This window comes from Mchenga conophoros, linkage group LG6 (genome assembly GCF_057382185.1).
Source record: "Mchenga conophoros isolate Kocher_MC1m ecotype Shallow Benthic linkage group LG6, M_conophoros_male_GT1.1, whole genome shotgun sequence".
Lineage (NCBI taxonomy): Eukaryota > Metazoa > Chordata > Actinopteri > Cichliformes > Cichlidae > Mchenga > Mchenga conophoros.
In genome coordinates this window covers 9,926,067-9,949,444 of record NC_140531.1, presented here as the reverse complement: position 1 = coordinate 9,949,444, position 23,378 = coordinate 9,926,067, and the positions used below count along the sequence as shown (strand labels likewise).

Below are 23,378 nucleotides of genomic sequence, written 5' to 3'. Positions count from 1 at the left end.
ATTTGTGTCAGTGTCAGGATGGTTTATATTTGAGCTTTTAGTTCACACAGAACAATTTTTATTAATTGTTTTTAGCGATTACGAAAGTCTGTGAATCCCCAAATTGTTCAGTTGTTCTCTTTGCTCCCCATGAGGTCACTTTCACCATGTGACAAAAACAACACCCCACTCTACACACTCGGGCCACCAGCAACTTTCTAAATCCTCAATAAAAAGCTGACAGGTTGCAATGATGTTCCAAATAACCTATTAAGAAAACAACTAAATACACAGAAAATTTTATGAAAATTGGTTTATTTTATATCTCATAGTTTTAAATGATGCAATAAAAATATGTACAAAACATCACAAACTGTAATATTTTACAAATGCTTACGTCCTGCTGATGCAATGGAGACATCTTCCAGTGACAGTCTTCATCAGTGTGAGTGTGAGGAGGATCCTAAACCCACCAACACAGAAGTGCATGTTCACAACTCCCTCTGTGCAGGCGGGGTCAGGACCCTCCTCACCCAGGGTGAGGAGGGTTGGTGCTGTGGCCAGTCAGGTATGAAGTGCTGAGAGTGGATCTTTGGTCCTCTGTGCAGCTCTGTCCACTCTCAGCTGCCCTGCAAAGTAATAACACAAGAAAGACGTCATTTTAACACAAAACAGCATTTTCATTGTTGGTAGCTGCAGTATGTTGTTAAAAAGCAATTTTAAACCCAACGTATACACATGAAAAATATAAATAAAGCTAAACCTACAGTGCTGCTGACATAGGATGATGATTTATACCAACTATTGGAAGAATTTTGTCTTCAATACAGTTTGTTGTCAATGTGAGGTGATAACTTACATAGTTGGAACACAGCACCACTCTCCCGTTTTTCACTTGGTCATCCATCCTTCTCATCGGGTTGGTTGGGGTAAGGCTGTCTTCTGGGTGGGGTGTTTGCTCCATCTTGGACGTAACTGGAAGTAATAACAACTAAAAAACTACCTTTAATTCACAATGTAATATTAATATTAATGTCACATATCAACAAAAAAAGCAATACATTTCACATGTGCGAGTCACATGTTCTTATATCTGTAAAAACAAAGTTTAAAAACACATTCTAACATAAACTAATCAGAGTCACTGTCATCCATGGAAAGGCTAAAAGGCCTCTCCCAGAAACGTCTGACTCCAAAACTACCTGAGGATGTTGAAGGGGCATCAAACTGGTCACTCACCTTGCACCTCTTTGCACTTACCTCTTCGGTGCAGATGTCTTCTCTGCTTCTCTTTTCTGAGGAAGGAGCAGCAGAGAGATCAGCTGAGGAAGAAGCAGCAGAGGGAGCAGCTGAGGGAGGAGCAGCTGAGGAAGAAGCAGCAGAGAGAGCAGCTGAGGAAGAAGCAGCAGAGGGAGCAGCTGAAGAAGGAGCAGCAGAGGGAGCAGCTGAGGAAGGAGCAGCTGAGGGAGGAGCTGAGGAAGGAGCAGCAGAGGGAGCAGCTGAAGAAGGAGCAGCAGAGGGAGCAGCTGAGGAAGGAGCAGCAGAGGGAGCAGCAGAGAGAGCAACTGAGGAAGGAGCAGCTGAGGAAGAAGCAGCAGAGGGAGCAGCTGAGGAAGGAGCAGCAGAGGGAGCAGCTGAGGGAGGAGCAGCAGAGGGAGCAGCAGAGGGAGCAGCAGAGGGAGCAGCTGAGGGAGCAGCTGAGGGAGCAGCTGAGGGAGGAGCAGCTGGCAGATCACCAACTGGGGCAACAACTCGAGGGAAGAGTGGGGCATTGGCCTGGCCGAAAGGCGGCATGGCGATGGGGGCAGCACCTGGAGCAATAGGACGTTGCCAATCGTGCCAAAACGGCTCTGGAGGGTGCTCCCGGATGAGAGGGGAATCATCTCTCTCATCCATGGTGTCATACCCAGAGTCATCGCTAAGCCAATCCCCCCACTCTTCTGAGTCGTTCCAGTCAGATGAATTGTCAGTCTGTTCACTAAACTCTTCATCGTCTATAGGTAGGTAGGGGGGGTACTCACCATACTCACCTTGCTGTTCACCGACATCAGCATCTGGTGCTTCATCAGAAGAGGGTGAGGGTGAGAGAGGGATAAAATACCTACCATACTCACCTTGCTGTTCACCGTCATCAGCATCTGGTGCTTCATCAGAAGAGGGTGAGGGTGAGAGAGGGATAAAATACTCACCATACTCACCTTCGCTGATACGCTGGGTATCAGTGTCCTGAGCTTCACCAGAAGAGGTGGTGCTCTGGAGACTGTCATCCAGGATCCTGATGACTTCAGGAAGGCCTTCTTCTGCAGGGCGTTCAACCACATAGTCAAGACGCCCTGTGAGGAAACAATTTTTAAAATAACATTAGGAATGTAATAGACACCCAGTGTTAAAGCAACAGACCTACATCTGTTAGTTTGAGCAGAGGATGAGAGAAAAGCATTTTATGTCAGACTGAATGACACTTCTACTTGTTCAATCTTTAAGTGAAGTTTTTTAATAGAAGACCACCAAACCTCCACCAAGGCAGCTCACTCTGTGTACTTTTAAGGTGACACTATATTGACACTATATATGACACTGTATTTTGTGTACATTCAATTTGTTTTATTTGTTCCTTGTAAGCCTTTATGCAAACACTATGTTGGAATAGGTAATGGATAATAGGTATTGATTTGTAAATAGCCGGACATGAGTAACTTATTATATAAATATACTACAGTACATTTATAACTAACCATGCAGCTCATTCTCCTGTTTTATTTACAATTCACGATGTCACACATTTTGAAAAAAGCTCATAGGTTAAATATGTGGATGCAAACCATAATGTAACATTTAGACCACATGTACCAATTGCATGTCCTAAATATATATATATATATATATATATATATATATATATATATATATATATATATATATATATATATATATATTTTTTTAAATAAAAACACAACCTTCTTGGCAAGAGTTGGCAAGAATTGCACACACAAAGCTCTGCAGGTATGTCTGAAAATGATGGTCAAGTGAAAAACAAACAAACAAACAAGCAAACAAACAAACAAACAAACAGAAACTCTTAACTCAGAATCCACATTTTTAGAAATGTGCACAAGGACTGTATCTGCCATAAGGACAGATACATCTAATCTGTGGTAAACATGCTATCCCTGTGTAAATATCCCTGTGTACAATATCTCTCTCTGCTATCTAATAAGGTTAAAAGCATTACCGTAACAGAAGATAGGTCTTAATGCCATTATTACTACTGTTTTCATATTCTTTTGATATTATTTTATTTGTATTTTTTTATCTTTGTGTTTTGCAGCAGAGAAAAAATATAGTTTATGTCAATAAAGCCTTTGATCCGGAGAAGAAAAGGATGTCAGGAGGGGACCTGGATCTGTGTGTTTACGCCTGCGTGTTCTGAGGCCATGACATCTTGAAGATGCCGTTACCACAGAAACTGATTTTTGGGCATTTTACAAATTTTAGTCCATTAAGCTATTTTTAACCATTTCATTTTAAAGAAAAGTGTCAAATTTGAAGCCTTCAAGTCAAAGTAACACCTTTTTTCATATTCATACACCAGTCGTTAATAATTTCTACACCTCTCCCGGAAAATTTAAAACATACAAACAATTTACGGGAAACAATCTTGAATACACATATTTGATCACGTTAAAACTTGATATTCACACTGGAACTTGTTAAATTATTACAGTAATTTACATTTAAAGAAATTTTCAAACGTACCTGCAGCGAAGTCCAGGTGACAATCGGGGAGTCCGGGTCCACGGCGAGCCATCTTCAAACTTGAAAAACAAAAACAAGTACAAACGATCGACAGATGAAGTACTTGTTATGCGTTCAAGTTATATCCGCTTTTAGTAAAATGGTTTGCAAAACTTAGCTTTCCACAGGCTGAGGTTGGAGCAGGTCGAAACAAGTCCACGAGCAAGTGTAAACGGACGTTTGGAACCTTGTGCAGCATTTATATACCCTCGGCGGCCATGGTTACGGTTGTCAACGTGTACAGGTGCACGTGATAGAAGTATAGGAATGGAGCTCACCACAGTGTAATTACAGTTAATTTATGGTCATTTACTGTCAGGGTGGAAGTAATGAATTACAAATACTCACGTTACTGTAATTAAGTAGATTTTTTTGGGTACTTGTACTTTTATGAGTAATTTTTCAAGTGTGTAATTTTACTCATACTTGAGTACAACTTACACCATGTAATCTACTGAGTACTACTGAGTACGCCCACAATTTGAATTAATATTCAAACCTTTCGTCTGCATTTTTGCAGCCAATAAGGCCGTGCAATCCCGACCGGCCAATTTAAGACATAAGCAAAGATAAACTCTGCTGCAGCAGCAGGCACAGGTGTCTGGAGGTGCTACATGGTGGAGTACAAACTACTTTATAGACGGAAGATTTGGAGACAAAGAAGCCAAAATGGAGACAGAGGACAACACTGTCAACCATGAAAACGACGTAGAAAAGACGGAGGACGCGTGCCCGTGGCCATACCTGGAGGAATTTTTCATGTGCAGAGGGAGAAAAGGAGACAGCGTCCAGATGCAGTGCAAACTTTGTTTGACCTCTACAGTCATTTCAGCTTACAAGACTTCAGCGTCTAATCTTAAAAAAACACATTGAGGTAAGAGGTTTTACAACTATACGTGTACAATATTGCCTTCTTATTTTTCATGTGTGTTAAGGTTATTAGTTTGGCTAAGATATTGTCACCGCCATTGGTTAGCCTGATATTAAAATAAGACGGAGCTAGCTAATGTGCGTGTGTGTGCATAATTGAGCTAAATTCGTAGGAATGTTTTAGCTTATTATTTGGATAACCACCGTCATTACAATAAATTAAATTTGTAGTCATTTAAAACACACAGGCCTACAATCAGCTGGCCTATATAAAAAACAAAAACAAAATTTGAACACAGTGCTGAGCTGCATCTCAAATTAATCTTCCAGCTCTCAGCTGACATGTACCAGAGCCCGATGGATCAGTTGATCAGGATCATTGGCCTGATATAGGTCTATCATAGTGACATGGCTCTTAATCAGTAGGGTTATATGTTTCCCAATATGATTTTTTTTTTAAAAGAACATAATGTGGATTGTTTTTATTTGTTAGCTGTATGGGCAGCATTTTTGTGTATGTGATCCCTTTTCTTAAATTACATTTGCTATATACACATATTTTGCTCTCTTAGTATTTTTAGAACCTGACTAATACTGAAAACTTTAGGGTGATACTGATAAAAAGGAGTTAAAAATTTAGATACTGATACATTGGTCGATACTCTTTTTACAGATAGTATACAGATTACAGAACTTAGAATGTATACAGAAATTCATGTTTTTTGCAATGATCGTTCAAAATTGGTTTACATTTGTAAATAAATACAGCAATATATCTGCAAGATTTGACCAAATTCACCACTCTTTTATACTATGCTAAACAATCAAAGATTAGCTCATGTCTAGTTGAATGATGTTTTAAAAATGTGTTTTCCTGTAGTGTTAATCACAGTGATGTTATGAAGTAATGTATGAACCTGACGTATGATAATATTTATCTCTACAGAGGAAACATCCATCGAAGATTGAGCAGTACAATATCACTGTGGCATCAACATCTCGTCAGCGAAAGACCACAGCCACACCAAACAAGCTCTCAGCAAATACACAAGCCAAGTTACCAGACCTGATGTTGAGAGCTGCAAACAAACATGTTCCACAAGCAACTGTTGACATGCTTGTCATCAATTTCATATGTGAGGGTCTACAGCCATTTGCAGTGGTAGAACAGCCATCTTTCAAAGAATTGGTTACCACATTACAACCTCAAGCCAAAGTCATCTCCAGACCCACTGTCCGTGCCAGAATCTGTGAAGCTGCTGATCACATGAAGATGACTTTGGTTGCAGCATTGGATAAAGTCAAATTGGTTGCTACCACTACTGATTGTTGGTCAGCTCATCAGAAAAATTACCTTGGAGTCACATGCCATTGGAGGAAGAGTCCCTGGAAAGAAGATCTGCAGCACCAGCATGCAAAAGATTGAGAGGGTCTCACACATTTGACATGCTTGTTGGTGCGCTTGATGATATCCATTGCCAATACAAGATTAGAGGCAAAGTTGTAAGAACCACAACTGATAGTGGATCCAACTTTGTCAAGGCCTTCCACATGTTTGGGGCACAAAATGATGCAGATGAAGCTGAAGATGAAGCAGACCCAGAAACTATTGACCTGACTGACCATATTGACTACCATGAGGCAAGTGCAATTCTTGATGAAGACTCTGGTTTGGAGTATCAACTCCCGCCTCATCAGCGATGTGCATGTCACCTGCTAAACCTTGTGGCAACATCTGATGCTGCCCTAGCAGAGAGCATGAATGAAACCTACAAGAGGCTCTCCCGTGCAAGCTTTGCAAAATGCCAGGCCATTTGGAACAAAACTCATTTGGCTAATGAAGTGGTAGAGGACAAGTGTGAACTACAGATCATTCGTCCCAATGCAACACAATGGAATTCAACCTACCTTGCCATTGAAAGGATAATACGCATCATTGATGAGAAGGGGGAAAATGCCATCAGGAGCATTTGTGAGGAGTTCAAGGTGAAAATGTGAGTAAAATTGGACACCTACCAATATGGTTGCAAATTTTGTGAATTTTCCTTAATGGATGGTTAAAAACGTGAGCAGACTCTTAATATTAAATCAGAAGATCCCTATTATAGTCATGGTGGGTTTTGTTGTTGTGTCTTACAGGTTGAGTCCTGCAGAAGTTGCATTCCTTAGGGAGTACTGTACCACCATGAAGCCACTGGTGAAAGCTTCAAACATTCTTCAGTCTGAGTCCACTTCCTTTATGGGATGGCTCCTGCCAGTAATCCAACAACTACTGTCCAAACTTAGCAGGCTGGAGACATCAAGCAAGACATGTGTGCCACTCATCAGGGTGATCCGAAGGGCCAGCTCTGTTCTAGGATGCCCTCTGGACCCAGTGGAGGTGGTGAGTGACAGGAGAATGGCGGCTAAGCTGTCATCCCTGTTGGACAACGTCTCCCACCCCATGCAGCAGACTGTGACAGCACTGAGCAGCTCCTTCAGTGGGAGACTGCGGCACCCACGGTGTGGGACGGAGAGATTTCGCAGGTCTTTCCTCCCCACTGCTGTCAGACTCCACAACAAAGACTTTAACTGAACAAACACACACATCCACACATGTGCAATAACACTAAGTGCAATAATCTTTTCTGGCATCGTTGTATTTTACTCAGTTGTATATAGCATTCGTATTCTATTTTTATCTTATTGTATATTTTTATTCTATTTTATTCTACTGTATATAGTATATTATTTTATTCTATTCTGTACAGCTGTGTACTGTATTTATTCTTATTGTATTCTAATTTTTGCGTCATAACTTTTGCACTGTCCACTTCCTGCTGTGACAAAACAAATTTCCCACATGTGGGACTAATAAAGGTTATCTTATCTTATCTTATCTTATCTTATCTTATCTTATCTTATCTTATCTTATCAGAGCCCTGCAAAATGGCCTTCAAAAGCGTTTTGGAGCGATGATGGAGGATCCAGAGTTGGCTGCAGCTGCAGTCCTCTTACCCAAGTTCAAGACTTCCTGGACTGACAGAGCAGATGTAACAGAGGCTGGTAAGGATTCATGTGATCCCATTTTTGTGTATTTTTACATTTGAACACATGCTTAAGTGAGTATTTCACCTAATACATTGTAAGCTATTGATGGTCTGTCCTGAATACTAAACAATCCTTTTTGAGAATTTGCCGTTTTTAAATTTGTGTTCAGGAATAATCACTGAAATGTAAATAACAAAATTGTGTTATCTACTTACAATTACAGCCTTGACATACATCAAACAACATCTTGAAACGACAGAGCATGAGAGTGAGGATCAGCAAAGAGAGTCATCTGATGAAGATGAATTCTTCTCCAGACCAATCTCCAGAAGGCTGCAAAGTGCAGTTGAGCTTGATGGTTACCTTGCTTGTGCCACAGACACCATGGAGCTGCTGCACTCCTTCTCAGGTATCAAAAACCTCTCTCTTAAACTGAACACAGCTCTGCCTGCTTCTGCTGCGTGTGAACGACTTTTTAGCTGTGCTGGTCTACTCTTCACAGCCAAACCAAGTCGGATTGCCTCTGTTAATTTAGAAAACCAGCTCTTGCTGAAACTGAACAAAAGGTTCAAGTGTGACAGAAATGCTAAGAGTTTAAGACACTCACCTGCCTGTTGTTCATTGTATGGGGAAAAGTTTAAATGGTTCTACGCATGTTCAGAAACATATTTGTCATTGTTTTAACAAACAAAATTCCTTCTTTTATATCTACATTTATTTACAAAACAAGTTACCTTTCTATACCTTGTTCATCTGAGAAATGTGCTTTGAACATAAATATTTATACTGGTGAATCGAGTTGAATGCCTGCTATTGACGACAGAATAAAACATCAGTCTGTTAAAAAGTAATTAATACTCTGAGTAGTTTTTGAGAAGAGTACTTTGTACTTTTACTCAAGTATTTTTTTAACACCAGTACTTTTACTTGTAATTGAGTACAATTTAACCAGTGTAACAGTACTTGTACTTGAGTACAAATTTTGAGTACAGCAGGTGGATGAGGGAAAGGGGAGGAAGGAGGAGGAGAGACCTGCGGACCGGCCGCGTCTCGTATTGAAAAGGAACCCGATTTGTCCCGGACTTCAGCTTGAATGGAAAACAAATACACAAAGCTGGAGTTCTTCTGTGTCTTTACGTGGCCAGCTGCCTCTTCTTCTCCCATTCTCTCTCCCTCTCTCTCCTGTTGCTACTTAAATCATGAAACTGATCAATGATCAGCTGATCGCTTTTCTCTTGGAGATACTATATAGCTCATGCTTACGGAGCCCCTCTGATGACATCCTCCAAAAAATTAATAGATTGTGGCGACAAAATACTACTTCCTGCCCTCGAAATAGTATAAGTGCCCACGAAATACTTATTTGTGGCCACAAAATACTATTTCGAGGGCACGAAATAACGTGCGCACGAAATGCTAATTTGTGGGCACGAATTGGGTATAATGTGGCAACGAATTACGCATTTGTGGCAACAAATAGATGACGTGCGCACATCATATTGATACATTGGACAGCTGTGTAGAGACATAAGCATAAGAGTAGGCTAAACCTGTACAACATGGCCAGAGACAGTATGATTGAGTTTTATTTTTGTCATGGTCTGCGTGGCAGACCTTGGGTGTGTGGGGAAGGAGGACCCAAAATGCGTTTATTTACAGTGGAGTAAACAATACACAATAATAGGTCTAGGTCCCTCAGACCCAGATCCCTGACAATTTTAGGCTGGGAATGAGCTACACATGCATTTTGAAAAGCCTGGCACTGAAAGGAACCATTATTATGGAGAGACAGTTAAACAGGATATTAAGAGCCCAGTTGCATTGCAGACGTAAGTACGACCCGGACGTTGGGATAGATTCTATTGTCAACCAACTGCAAGGGCCTGGGAAGGATCACGGTTATTGGTCAAGTGTTTCGTGCTCACAAATAAGCATTTCGTGCGCACGTTATACCCATTTCGTGGCCACGAAGTAGTATTTTGTGGCCACAATTTATTTATTTTTTGGACCATGTCATCAGAGGGGCTCCGTACATGCTAATATCACATCTTCACATTTTTTTTAGAGGTAACAATAACTTTGCATTCTCGCTACTCAGCATGCTCTAAAACAGGTATATGTTAGCAATGACAACATTTAACAAATGTTTTTAAAATTCTAGCCGTGCTAATTAGCCTTAGGATTGGTTGAGGTCTGTGAAAGCCTTTGGAACAAAATCAGTCTTGTAAAGCTCACTATTTTCCAGCTGAGCCTATAGCACATTTGTTAAAGTCAGTCCGGATTGTACAGCTTCTAATCAGAAACAATTAAAGTTTGTTTCTTTTTTTCTGCTCATCAATCTTTTTCTGTAACCAGGATACCTGGAAAGTCTTAAATAACTCATGTTAAAATGTTGCAGTGCTGTAGAGTGGGGTCATGTTAACAATCCATTCAAACTTGTGGTCTTCAAGGTCAACTTTATCAACTTAATCTAGAAACTATCATTCCTACAACTGTGCTGTGTATATGTCACAACATATAGCAGGAACCTATAAACGTAACTGACCTTTGACCTCTCCTTCAAGAAGGTACATGTAATGTCTACAGTGATTAGACATACTTAATAAAACAGTGTGGGGCACAGAGTATTGTTGTGCATCAGTGTGGAACATGTCAGTAACACTGAGGGTTACACACACTTTGCCAGGTACACCTGTTCACCTGCTCGTTAAACACAAATGTCTAGTGAACCAATCAGACGTCAGCAAATTAAAGTATTTAAGCATACAGACATGTTCATGATGACCTGCTGAAGGTCAAAGCAAGTATCAGAATGGGGGAAAGAGATTGCGTGGTTGTTGGTGCCAGATGGGCTGGTCTGAGTATTTCAGAAACTGCTCATCCAATGAGCTCACAAAATTACCTCTACAGTTTACAGACTGTAGTGGCAATCCAACCAGCAAAAGGCCACCTGAGGGAATTTGAAGTATTTCCAACTCATCCTGGTGATGAGGTCAAACACAACCAGTACTTTTAACATTTTATCAATTATTTACCAATTTAAAAAACAACATGTGGTAACTTATTTTTAATTTTGCTGCAGACAAGTTGAATGAATGCTTACTGGATCTAGAACACCATTTAGATCATAACAGCTCCTGATCAGGATGAATTTCATTTTCAAATCAAATTTCATGTCGCAGTTTCACAATTTTGTAACATATTATTTCAAAGCTTGCTTATGGGCTTGTTTTGGAGCAGACCAACAGTCAGGCTCGTCTTCACCCTTACTGTCAGACTCTGAATTGATGGTTCTGCTATATCTCACCTGGCTGAGCTCTTGTAATTATTTTGTGATAAAACTTTTTCTATTTTGAGATGAAGATTCAAGTGGAAATCTTTGTGTGTCTGTCTCTCTCCCTTGGTTTCTGTAGAGGTACAGTGTGGGGGCGCCTGGATAAATGTTAAACAGAAGCTAGATGTAGTGTTCCTCCACTGTCCATTAAGGATATGAGGAAAAGAAATGGTCAAGAACAAAGTGTATGGTGTATTTATAAAAGAAAATGGCTTTTAAATTGTATACCAAAACCACCACCAGAAAGTCAACTACAACTTGTTACATAATCATCATGACTGTTGTATCAGTTTAACAGTTTATGGGTTGACTTCTTTCAGTTCATTCACTGTTTACATCATGAAGGAAAAAGAAGGCAACAGGCTGAGAAATGAAGCTGTTGTGTGTCTTTGTGGCCACACGGGGGCAGTGCTGCATAAATAGTAGAATCTCTTCCTGGACACTTTTTCTAGACCTCTTTTTAAATGACTAATAAAGACAACAACAAAATGAATTACATCAGGATCTGATATGGTTTTGTTTTTTTGTTGAGCTTTATATATTTCAGAATGCCTAGAGTTTGTTTGTTTTCCATGTTTTGTGATACAGAACATCTCCTCTCAGACGGCTGTTGTCTCATAATGGGTCATTACCTGGTCTGATGGGGTGTTTGTTCCATTTATAAATCAAGTGATTGATTTGTGAAATGAGAGATGGCCTCTGACCTGCTGACTGGTGTCTGATCTTCTCTGCTCCCCTCAAATTTGACAACTACTCAGCTGATGTGATGGTGGACAGGAAGTCACTAAACCTGGGACTCTGGAAACACATTTCTAGGGATAGAAAAGTTAATGTAGATCGTTTCAGGAGATAAATATGAAATGATCGATTTGGTGATTATACTAATATAGTAAGAAAATAATGTATGAAAAAATGATTTTTTATCTATACACTTAAGCAACGACCAGAGTCTTAGAATTGCGCTTTCACCAGGTTTTACTTGACTGAACAACAGAACTTCTCTGTCTCCTTTATAAGGGGTCACATCCTGAGTTACACAATGAGTCTTTCAAATGTGTGCGATAACCCACTGCATGTGTAGTCGTGCTGAGACCGCGTGGTCTTACTTTTATTACCCCTTGATTCAGCTGTGACCTGCTTATCAAGTCTTTTTACAAGTACATCATAATTATCTGCTCTGTGCAGACATAAGTTGAACAATGGTTTAACAAACTTTCCCATCAAAAACATGAAGGTTTAGCTTTAAGCTTATTTGTCCAAACAACAAAGGATAAACTGCCAGCACCTGGACTGAAACAGAACATAGTAGTGTTGGATGTAAGTAAAGGAAATACAAGTATAACTGTGACTATGGAACAAATCTCCTTCAATGTTAAACCTTAATGTTAACCTGATTGTGTTTATTAGAAAAATCATCCATTACAGTGTCTGTGATTGCTTCACATAGTTAACTCTGGTTGTCTGTGGGTTTGTGTCAAACTTGGAGTGAACAAAAGCATGAAAACTGTGGAAGATGCAGACTGTGAAAGTCTAGTTTATTTCATGAATACAATTATTTTTTACAGTCGCTAGAACAAAGTAGCGTACTGTTAGAGTTTGTATTGTTGATTGTCATTTATGCTTAGAAATATTTAACCATAGATGCTTAGAGGTGTATAATCAATTGTGTAGTGATAAGTTGTGTGATCTTTAACAGGCTACAGAGGCTTGGTGTGCATTCCACACCTACATCCTGGGAGCATGAGAGAGGTCATACCTTCTCTTATTGTTTTATGGTAGGATTAACGTAATTACGTCTGCTTTTTGTGTATAAATGAACTGCTGGACTTCCTTACTGTGTTATCTAGGATGAGGGGGGGTCTACCCTCTTCCTTTTTTTTTTTTTTTTTTTTTTTTTTTTTTTAAATGACATCAGAAACAGCAGTATGTGACATTACGTGATGGCAGAGCTTCAGTTCATCCTTTGTCTTTTTTTTTTTTTTTTTTTTTTTTTTTTTTTTAATAAATAGGACAGGGGGAATGAATGAGAGAAAGAGGGGGAGAGAAAGAAAGAAAACCAAAGGGGAGAAGAGACTGTGAGAAGGGGGGGGAAGAGAGAGAAAAAAAAAAAGAACTCCTGGGTCACCTGTATGGAGAAAAACAAAAAAAACCAAAAAAAACAAACAGAGGAGACAGCAAACAACAAAGAGCAACATAATAATAGAGAAAACAAAGCACCATCACAATAAACTAGCTAGTCATAGATATCAATATTTACTAAATAATAAACGATATTGTGCAGCACGCAAGATAGACAGCGCACAGTGTGCTTTGAGGCAGCAGCCAAGAAAGCTTTAGTCCGCGTCTGTGAATACCCATGTGTGCATACCTGTGTGGATCAGCATGCTTGCATTCCAAAGGTTTCTCCATGTAATGATCTGCTAGGGAGTGTGGGGGGGCCACAGCCCCGTCCTCCAGGGTGTGAAGCGGGTATGGAGGAGATCAAAACTCCAGACATCCAGAGGCCCCCAGAACACAAGAGACCATGGAAGACCAACAGAGGGGCAGCCGCGCCACTGTTCCAGTAAGAGCTGAGGAGAGTCCCAGATGAGGGCTCGCCCAGCAGCCGCGGAGCAGAAGTCAGGGGGAGTTGCAGTGACGCGCCCGTGAGCTCCGCCGGCCCCCAGCTGCGCCTGAGTGACCGAGCCCCAGGCCGAGAGGCCGGGGGCACCCCACCTCCGAAGGGGCCCGAGCGAGCCCCAGGCCCCAGGCCCCGACAAGCGGCCGCCAAGGAGTGAGCCGGTGTGTACCCGGACGCCCACCCCCAGATACAAAGAACCACCAACACACCGACACCTGAGGGAGTCCGCCACCGGCAGGGGAAGTGGTGGTGGGTGGAGATAGGCCTCCAAACCTTGGAGGGCCTGAGGTGTCCCCAGAGAGGGGTTGTCTGATACCCAACCTGACATATAGACACAGACATACGGGCACACACAGACACAAACATCCATTCCCACCCTCATGCTCTCATATGCACTCACTCCACACTCAACCAACGTGGAGACAGACATAAAGAGACGCTGTACACACAATCACACTCCCCAAGCGTACTCTACAAACCGGGTCTAGGTACCCTTGTCCCTGGAGGGGGGAATTGCACCCAGACCCAGGTGGTGTTACCCTTTTCCCTGCGGTGGGGAGAGGCAGACCACCCCGACTCCGCAGCAGCAGGGAGGCCCCACACCACAGACCGCAGTCGGACGGCCAACTCCTCCTACTACCCCTCCCGTTCCAGCAGGCCGCAGAGAATGGGGGTGGGAGAAGACTCCAAACCTCCCTCCACCCGCTCATTGTAGTGTTGATGCATATGTGTTCTAAGGTGCAATTAAAACCCAGGAGGGCATGGAGCTACCTGCCAAGGAGCAGCAGGTAAGCGCATAGTCCCTCCTGCTAGCCCTCAATGACTAAGTGTATTTAAAATTGAGAGGTGGGCAACGACGTCAGGGGTGAGGTGTACACCCTGATGGTATTTTTGACTCCGTGATTGTGCCCACCCCCAAGATCCTATATGTATGTGTAATGAGAGTGTGAATAATGTGAATGTCTAAGTTGTGGGATAAAATTGAGGCAGAGGCAGCCAGAAGGGGACAGGGGGGGGGGGGGGGGGGGTAGCCTCCTCTGCACCCTGGTGACATACCCCCACTCCAAGGCCCTGCATGTGTGAGTGGTTGTGGAGGAGCGGGAAGAGGGAGGCAGCTGGAGATGGGGAGGGAAGGAAGGGAGGGGCAGGTAACCCCTCCCTGGGGCCAGCTCCCCCGCTGACCCCAGTAGGCACTCCCACCCTTCGCGACCCGCCAGGGAAGGGGGGCCCAGGCCCATCAGACCGGGGCCCAGTGCAGTAGCGCCCTCCGGCTCCACAGAGCCCTGGATAGTCCACCCAACCCCACCACAGAGAAAACTGCACCCACCCCACCATCCACACATCTTCCAGACTACATAAGACGGTAAACGCCCAGGCTGAGATCTTCCTCCACCTCTCCTGTAGAAGAAAGCTCCTGCAAGATGTGACCATCCCCCCCCACCAGTTGAAGAGCCCCCCAGGCGGCTCGACGCACCGGCGGCACCCTGCTCCAGGGCCGGGCACCCATGCACCCACCCGCCCACAACCCCGGCAACACACCAACCAGGACCCAAGCCCCCGAGGCCCGGCCCGGGCCCCAGCCCAGAGACGGAGCGCCCCCAGAACCTCACGCCCATCCCGGACCCACCCAGGGGCAGCCAGGTTGCCAGGTCAGTAACCCACGTCCATCACCACAGACCCTCCCCTAGCCCCGCTGCACGCAGCCGCGAGGAAACAGTCACCTGAGAGCCAACAGAGCCCCCAACCGGACGTGACCGCTACCCCGGGTTGAGCCCCCCAAGGAAGATGCCTCCGGGGAACCCCCCGACGCCCTAAGCCTGTCCCTACCCCCTCACCAATCACAACAGTGAAGGCGGGACCAAACTATGACCCCCCACCCCCACTAGGTGATGGAGCTGATAAAAGGGGCCCAGAGCAATTGATCTAATGTGGTGGCAGAGGCTGTGTCAAGACTAATGTAATCTAATAGATAATTTCTATATTGGTTAGAATTAAGATTATTTTTATTTTTCCAGTTCATGAGGACTGTTTTCTTGGCTATGCATAGGGCAGTGAAGATCATATGGGCTATATTCTTTTCTGAAGTGACATTATCTAAGCTGCCCAGTAGACACACTAAGGGGGAAGTTGGAATGTTACATTTCAGACACTTTGATAAGTCTTCACATATCTCGCGCCAAAACTTTTGCACTGGTGGACAGAACCAAAGAGCGTGGATGTAATTGTCTGGTGTATTGCCTTGACAGTGTGAGCAGTTGTTGGAAGATGTAAAGCCCATCTTGAACATCCGATGACCTGTATAGTGCACTCTATGAAGTATTTTGTATTGTATTAATTGCAGACTGGGATTTTTAATTAGTTTAAAAGTTTTTAAGCAAATCTGAGACCAGAAGTTTTGGTCTAGGTTGACTGATAAATCTGCTTCCCACTTTGCAGTAGGAAGGGATATTGATTCATCTAATTTAGAAAGTGTTCTGTATATTTTAGATAATAATTTGGGGGATTTAAGAGTAAGAAAATGTGCCGCACTTAGTGGTGTTTGTAATTCAACTTGACTGAGGTTAAATTTCTTTTTTACTATGGATTTAATTTGTTGATATTCTAAAAATCTTTTCTTGTTGATCCCATATTGTTCAACTAGTCTGTCAAATGGAATAAATTCTGTTCCCTCTAATATATGTTCTAAGTATTTAATTCCTTTACAACTCCATTCTGGGAAATTAATCATATTATTGTTTTGTAATATGTCAGGGTTATTCCAGATAGGTGTACGTTTGCATGGGATTAATGAAGACTCCGTTATTTTTAGAAACTCCCACCATGCTGTTAGAGAAAAGCTGATGTTGATACTTTTAAAGCATTCATGTCTTTTGATGTTTGAGCTAATAAATGGTAGGTCTGAAATCTCTAGATCCTTGCATAGTGCCTGTTCAACATCTAGCCAGGGCTCAACTAAGAAGGTATGTTTTAACCATTCTGAGATGAACTGAAGCCTGTTGGCTAAGAAGTATTGGTGAAAATTAGGCAGATCTAATCCTCCTCTATCCTTGGTTCTTTGTAGCGTTTTTAAGCTAATACGCGGGGGTTTATCTTTCCAAAGGAATTTGGAAATATATGAATCCAGAGATCTGAACCAATCTTGTGATGGTTTGTTAGGGATCATCAAAAATAAGTAATTTATTTTTGGCAAGATCATCATTTTTATAGTGGCGACCCTTCCCATGAGTGATATGGGTAAAGATTTCCATCTAGTCAGATCGCCTTCTACTTTCTTTAGAAGTGGGATGTGGTTTAGTTTAGTTAAGTCTGAAAGCTTAGGAGAGACATTAATACCTAAATATTTAATATTTCCGGATTGCAGTGGGGCAGAGGAAGAATTATGGAAGGAGCAGTTAATGGGGAGAACTGTAGATTTTGGCCAGTTAATTGAATAATCTGAAACTCTTGAAAACCAGTTTATTAAAGTAATTACCTCAGAGAGGTTGGTTTGTGTGTTTTGCAGAAAAAGCAACACATCATCCGCATAGAGACTGATTTTATGTTCTATGTTCTTACATTTTATGCCCTTAATTGTTGTAGCCTGTCTAAATGCTGCTGCTAGAGGTTCGATAAAAATTGCAAAAAGTGAAGGGGAGAGTGGGCATCCCTGTCTGGTGCCCCTCAGGAGACAGAAGCTGGAGGATGTCTGGTCATTTGTTCTGATACGAGCCGTTGGGCAATTGACTACCCTCTTCCTGACCAAGGATGTTTGCTTGTGTGCTTTTATGACCCTTTGATCAGCAGTACCCGACACACACACACACACACACACACACACACACACACACACACACACACACACACAGGCAAGGTACTCTTTGTGTGTATGTAGACGTCACATGTTAATGAACCTATGCATATTCATGTAACCTCAATAAAAGGACAGTGGTACGGGAGAACGGACGAGAGCAACTGGGGTCAAGTGAAGGAACGGCACTCTGTCCGGTCTCTCCCGTGCACGAGTAACATGAAGAACTTTGCCTATTTGTGTCTTGCTTAGCAGTGTAATTATATTGTCTTCAACGTTCCAGCGGATGGGTTCAAGCTACAAACCTATCACGTACATTCATGATAAAGTAAATACCACAACACAACATGGACAGTAAGAAGTAAACTGAATTGTCTTAGAACTTATTATATTCTTTAAGCTTAAAAGCAACACCCAGTATTAGACTGTTTGTATTTTAAGCCTTTTATTCAAAGCTAGTATGTGTCAACACTTCTTTCTGCCAGCAGCATTATTGAAGTGACACTTTAACGACACTTTACCTGCTGATGCTTCACATCACAATCTTTATGACGAAAAAGCTCAGATGTCTGTGCTGTCACTTGTTATGAAAATGGACAGAACCTGGGCTCAGGCTTCCTCTTCTTCTTTCCTTCCTCTTTAATAATAACCATAGATCAGTAAAATAGCCATATTTTTAAACAAATGATTGTGATGAAGAGAATTTTTTTTCCAGTGTGCATGAACTCAAAATCTTTTAAGTTTAAATCTTTTTTGTTTACCAACAACTGGGCAAATCCAAACTTGATGTACCAGGTCAACTCAGCTCCTGTCTTGACCTCCCCTCTGCCGAGCGTACACACACACACACACACACACACACACACACACACACACACACACACACACTGTATCATCATAAATGCCATGATATCTTTCTTGTTCAAATAGTTTATTCACTTAACAAAGAGGTAGCTCGGAAACTCAGTAAGAAGGAGGAAAAATAGTTTAAGGACACTTTCTCAAATAAAGAGGATTTCATCATCTTTCTGTTCATAATACAGGCTAAATAAAAGAAGAGATACATCAGAAACAAATCAGTAGATGCAGAAATTATAGAGTCAAACTCTTTTCAGCTGTAGAGGTACACTTCATGTACTCATTAGCCTACAGTTCAAATGCCTGTGTTAGGGTGCATTGTTTCAGTTTCATTAAGTCTTCTTGCAGTTACATGATAATTATTATGCTGGAGTGATCAAAGCTCATAAACATCTGAGTTACACAATGAGTCTTTCAAATGTGTGGAATATCCCAGCTGTAACCTTTGCTTTCAGTTTGGTTAAATTCATCATTCAGATCACAGACTAAACAACAAGTACAGTAGGTCTTCCACTCCACAATTAAAAATAGCAACACTCATGTAAGGCTTTATTCTCCATAGAGTCAACATTAAGCAACATTAAATAACGGATCTTTCATCTGAAAAAATTACAGTTTGTATAAATTTACACCGAAGACCAAAATACACACACATACATAAAACCCATAAATCACTTAAACCTATTAAAACACATGGAAAATTACCTCATTTGTTGTGCTATTCAAAGATGTGTATGTGTGTGTATTCAGGCCAAGTCATAAAGAAAACAATAGAGGTCAATATACTTTATGTTCTACAGTCGCTGCAGATTAATGAAATATAGTGGAAACCTGAAGATCCTAGGTATAGTAGTTTGTGGGAAATAAATACAGTGAAGTGACCATTTAGCTCTTGTGGCATGAAACTGCTTAGTGCATTATTATTTGCTTTTCTACAATATGATATTTGTTTAATAATTGATTTAGTGCATAAAATAGTTGATAAATAAAATGTTAAATATCTAATCATCATATCAAAAATCATATATTTGGAGGGAGTGTCTTTGACACATGCTGACTGCATTCTTCTTATAACCAGAACAGGAAGTGAGATCAGAGGAGAACAAGAGTGAGCAGTTTGGTGAAAGGAACAGGAAGGATGAAGAAGAGGTGAACATCCACACAGTTTAAAAGGAGACATCATGGCACAATAAGAGCACAAGCTCTAAGATGAAGACTGGTAATGATTAAAAACTGCACTAAATAGTATCATTCTGTGACTTCACACTTTAGGTAGTGCATAACATTTACCACTTTATATTAATTTTACTATATGTTTAAATAAATAAAAACAAATAACTTTAAAAGGTGCTGTTATTGAGTGAAAACTCAAAAGACTTCAGGGCTGTTGTAAGCCCTGTATGCTTCAAGATCCTAGCAACACCCTCGCCAGCAGCAGCAAACTGATATTACATATGCCCACATTCATCTATGGTGATCGCTCATAACTAAGCAGGGTGCTATGCTCTTATCAAACGATGCTCTTAAAATAATTATTACAAGAATATATTTTTCGTTATTGTTTTAGTTGAATATAAAATGTTTGTGTGTGATTGTCAGTACAAAGAGGAAGCGCGGACAGAGAGACTGGAACTAACAGAGATCAGGTGGATTTTTCACAAAATCTACATGCATTAAATGGATGCGTTGTGTGCTTTTCAGTAGCACTCTGCTATTAATGTGAATAATAGCATTTAGCAGCATTCACATCACTGTAAACTTGAACAGGATGAATGCTACTATACTGATGTGACAGACTACAAATCTGTTCTCCACTCTCTGAATTGGTGTACACGAGTCTCTGTGCTGAGTCTGCTCAACAAAGTGTTTGGGTTTGCATGAATTCAAAAGCTGTCATTTAAAACCAGCTCTATTACCAGTTTGCTTCTTGTGCAGGTGGAGTCGCAGGGGGATTTTGAACTGTCTGTATTGTATAATGGTACTTTAAATACTTGATGATTTGGTGGACTGGCCTCTATGTGGTTAAGAGACTGAAACAATGCCGTGCAGGTTTCTCCTCTGATCTGCTTTTTCTTAAACTGTTTTTGAAATTTACTGGTCAACATGACTGTGCCATTGCATCGGGTTTTAAACTAAAGTGACCACCGTAAAGCTGATGTATTATATTAAAATCTGTTATTCTTAGACACTGCTGTAGGTCATCCAAAAATTACATTTCTTTTGAAGGCAACACTAAAAGCATGACATTAAGACTGAGCTGAGCCCTCCTAAAGGTTTGATGCTGGAGTCGCCCCTGATTGAGTGCTTCTCACACATTTATGATTTTGAACAATTTACAGTAAATAATATCAACAGTAAGTACTTTTAAAGATTGAACATATAATAATAGTTGCTAAATTCATGCAAGTCAAATAACTGATTGATCAACTACAGAAACAAAATTGTACTTCATGTGTTTCATGAGCACAAATCTTCATCTGTAAAAAAACAACTAAAGATGTCAGATAATTGTAGTAAGATAAGATAACCTTTATTAGTCCCACACGTGGGAAGTTAAATGTACCAATTTCCACTTAGAAGCAGCGGAGAAGAAGCCACAAATGTGATGGAAAGACCGATGTAATGCCTCTATCACCCCTGTCCTTGCCGACCTGCATTGGCTTCCCGTTAAGTATCGCATTTAATTCAAAATCCTGCTGCTCACCTTCCGAATTATTAACGATATAGCTCCAAGCTACCTCATTGAGCTCCTTAGACATACACCCCTACGGTGTAATTTTACATGTAGTTGTTTTTTTACTGTGTAATAATATTCAGCATTGCTATCAATACATTATTCAAATAATGCTTCTCTGTGCAAAATGGGATTAAAAACATAAACTGTGGGATAGTGTTATTCCGTGATTTGAACCGGGGGAACAAATCGTGGCAGGATCAGCCTGATATTTTTTGTATCGCACTCTAACTTTACAGTATAAAGAGCTAACATCTCCAAAATGTCAGGAGTAGTTAGTCATTACAACAAGTGTTTGTGAACTAAAAATCAAGAATGTGGGACACTGTTTGTCCGTGATTTGAACAGCCCAGCGCTGCTCCCGACGAAGGGAAAACCAATCCTGCAGGGGAGACCTACCTCAGCACTTGTGCAGGTGAAACCAAAGGGAAGATATGCTTCACCATATTTTCTCATCTTTGGCTTAGAATAAAGTTGGTTTGGAAACATATTCAGCGATGCTTCATCTCCTGCTTTGCGTTTGTGTAGAATAACCGCTGTTTTATTTCAATGAAGATGATTTACAGAGAATGTGCTGTTTTGACTCTTCATCCTGACTTGCAGATCGAACAAACAGATTTCACATGAAGAAAAAGAAGAACAAAGAACAAAGAGTCACTCTCACAGAAGAAGTTGGCATTGAGCAAATGTTTGTTCTCATTGCAGAAGGTTTTGCTGAGTCATCACCCAAATGTACTCAAATATTATACATGCCAACAAATAATGAGAAATGCAATAAAGGTTGTAAATAAGTTCACAATTTGTTTTGATGACTTCCACTGCTGTTTTATAACTAAGCCAGAGTGGACTCTAGTATGGATCACCAGGTTCAGCATGTGATCCATATGCTTTCAAAATGTGTTACTTGCATTATTTTATGTTAGCATTAATTAGAATGTATTTATGGTATGTTATGGCTTCACCTTGCCGAGCAATATTTGTAGGATTAGATGATAATTTAGAATTCCACATTATACATCAGAATATCATCAGAATGGTAGTGTGCAAATAAACAGCTGAGTTACAATTGTTCTGTAATGTTGGATAAGGATGAATAATTAAAGGTCACAGTGCTGTAAGATCCATCATATGTATTTTCACAAAACCAAACAAGTTGCACAATAAAGGTGTATTCATACACACACAACTTGTGATCTTCTTTGCTAGAAGACAGTAAATAAATTTTCTGTATTTACCTTTAAGATGAAAAGAAAAATAATAGGAAACTATTGTTTTCCAATAATAATATTAATTTAGAACTCTCTGATGTGAGAGATCTATCATCAGCTAATTGGAGATCCACTAGTCTTACTTGCCCAGTGGAATCCAGATCAGTCTGTGTCACAGCCACAATGCTGACTAAACACTTTACTTTACTTTGCACCTTCCTTATTTGATAAGCAACAACAATTGAGTCACTGAAGGTTAAAGGGTGGTTTTGTCTGCTGCTACCTTCCTGTTACAGTCCATGCCCGTCTAGTCTTTTAGGTGAGGGATTTCAACAAGAGCTGAAAAAATCTAAATGTTTGCTGTGTGAAATGTTTATGACTCTGAGTGATTTGATGAAGATGAAGAAACAAGGTTGTTGATATTCTTATCATGTAATGATCACTTATATCAGTGGTTCCCAAACTTTACAAGAAAATCTTTGCCCCCACAGCACAAAAACATTCTCCAACAATTTCACACCTCAAACCTTTTGTAAACAGTAAAACAAGTAATGTAAACTGCAATAACAGGTTGCAATAAAATAAACTACTACCTCTTTTAAATAACAGAAAAATAAACCATCTTCATGGTGTAATTATTAGAGATGGCACGATACCACTTTTTTATGTCCGATACCGATATCATAAATTTGGATATCTGCCGATACCGATATGAATCCGATATAGTGTTTTTTAATCAACAAAACTGTTTTTTAAATATCTTGCTGCATTTTGTATAAGTTCATACTCAAGTTTAAAACAACAACTACACTAAAGCTATTCTGTTATACCTGTATGCAAAAAAAAATATTTCATAGTTCAGCAATACTGATCAATCTAATAAACTTAAACCTACACCATCCTCCCTATTCTGGTATTTTAAAGAGTACTTAGCATAAATATTAAGCAACCTAACTAATAGGGTTCCAACTCCCAGCAACAACAAAAATAAAAAAATAAAAAATAGGGAACCACCCCTCATGCTCCACCTCATGATGCTTAATCGACGTAATCAACCTTAATTTGATGCAGTGTGAAAAAAAATGCACAGAAATCAATTATTTTTCAAGAAATATTAAATAGATTCAACATCTTTCTTCAACAAAATTGCAGACTGCACAGAT

The 23,378-nt window shown here is 40.6% G+C and overlaps 2 protein-coding genes across 4 annotated transcripts; one reads left to right on the top strand and one right to left on the bottom strand.

The window, feature by feature from the left end:
- Positions 1 to 287: 287 nt before the first annotated feature.
- On the bottom strand, positions 288 to 3,787 carry LOC146572085 (uncharacterized). Of its 2 annotated transcripts, XR_014892898.1 has the most exons (3): positions 3,736 to 3,787; positions 839 to 2,312; positions 533 to 608 (listed from the first exon to the last, which is right to left on the bottom strand). XR_014892898.1 is itself a non-coding variant. In XM_085278586.1 (2 exons), the coding sequence occupies exons 1-2, from the start codon at positions 3,785 to 3,787 to the stop codon at positions 1,111 to 1,113; spliced, it is 1,254 nt and encodes a 417-aa protein (XP_085134712.1). In that variant the 3' UTR covers positions 288 to 1,110. The 2 variants fall into 2 exon arrangements, 1 of the variants encoding a protein (XP_085134712.1); XM_085278586.1 differs by having other exon boundaries at positions 288 to 2,312.
- Positions 3,788 to 6,789: 3,002 nt separating this feature from the next.
- LOC146572084 (uncharacterized) lies at positions 6,790 to 22,092 on the top strand. Of its 2 annotated transcripts, XM_085278585.1 has the most exons (5): positions 6,790 to 7,170; positions 7,562 to 7,689; positions 7,898 to 8,083; positions 19,352 to 19,422; positions 21,611 to 22,092. In XM_085278585.1, the coding sequence occupies exons 1-5, from the start codon at positions 6,830 to 6,832 to the stop codon at positions 21,632 to 21,634; spliced, it is 750 nt and encodes a 249-aa protein (XP_085134711.1). In that variant the 5' UTR covers positions 6,790 to 6,829; the 3' UTR covers positions 21,635 to 22,092. The 2 variants fall into 2 exon arrangements, with proteins under 2 accessions (XP_085134711.1, XP_085134710.1); XM_085278584.1 differs by lacking the exons at positions 19,352 to 19,422; positions 21,611 to 22,092 and having other exon boundaries at positions 7,898 to 8,489.
- The last annotated feature ends 1,286 nt before the right edge of the window (positions 22,093 to 23,378 follow it).

Excerpts from the sequence above, each read along its gene's own strand:
- LOC146572085 (XM_085278586.1), bottom strand. The coding sequence starts at position 3,787 with ATGGCTCGCCGTGGACCCGGACTCCCCGATTGTCACCTGGACTTCGCT. Across the intron at positions 2,313-3,735 it reads TCACCTGGACTTCGCTGCAG|GGCGTCTTGACTATGTGGTT; the intron begins GTACGTTTGAAA and ends GTTTCCTCACAG.
- LOC146572084 (XM_085278584.1), top strand. The coding sequence starts at position 6,830 with ATGAAGCCACTGGTGAAAGCTTCAAACATTCTTCAGTCTGAGTCCACT. Across the intron at positions 7,171-7,561 it reads GGGACGGAGAGATTTCGCAG|AGCCCTGCAAAATGGCCTTC; the intron begins GTCTTTCCTCCC and ends TTATCTTATCAG. Across the intron at positions 7,690-7,897 it reads AGCAGATGTAACAGAGGCTG|CCTTGACATACATCAAACAA; the intron begins GTAAGGATTCAT and ends TTACAATTACAG.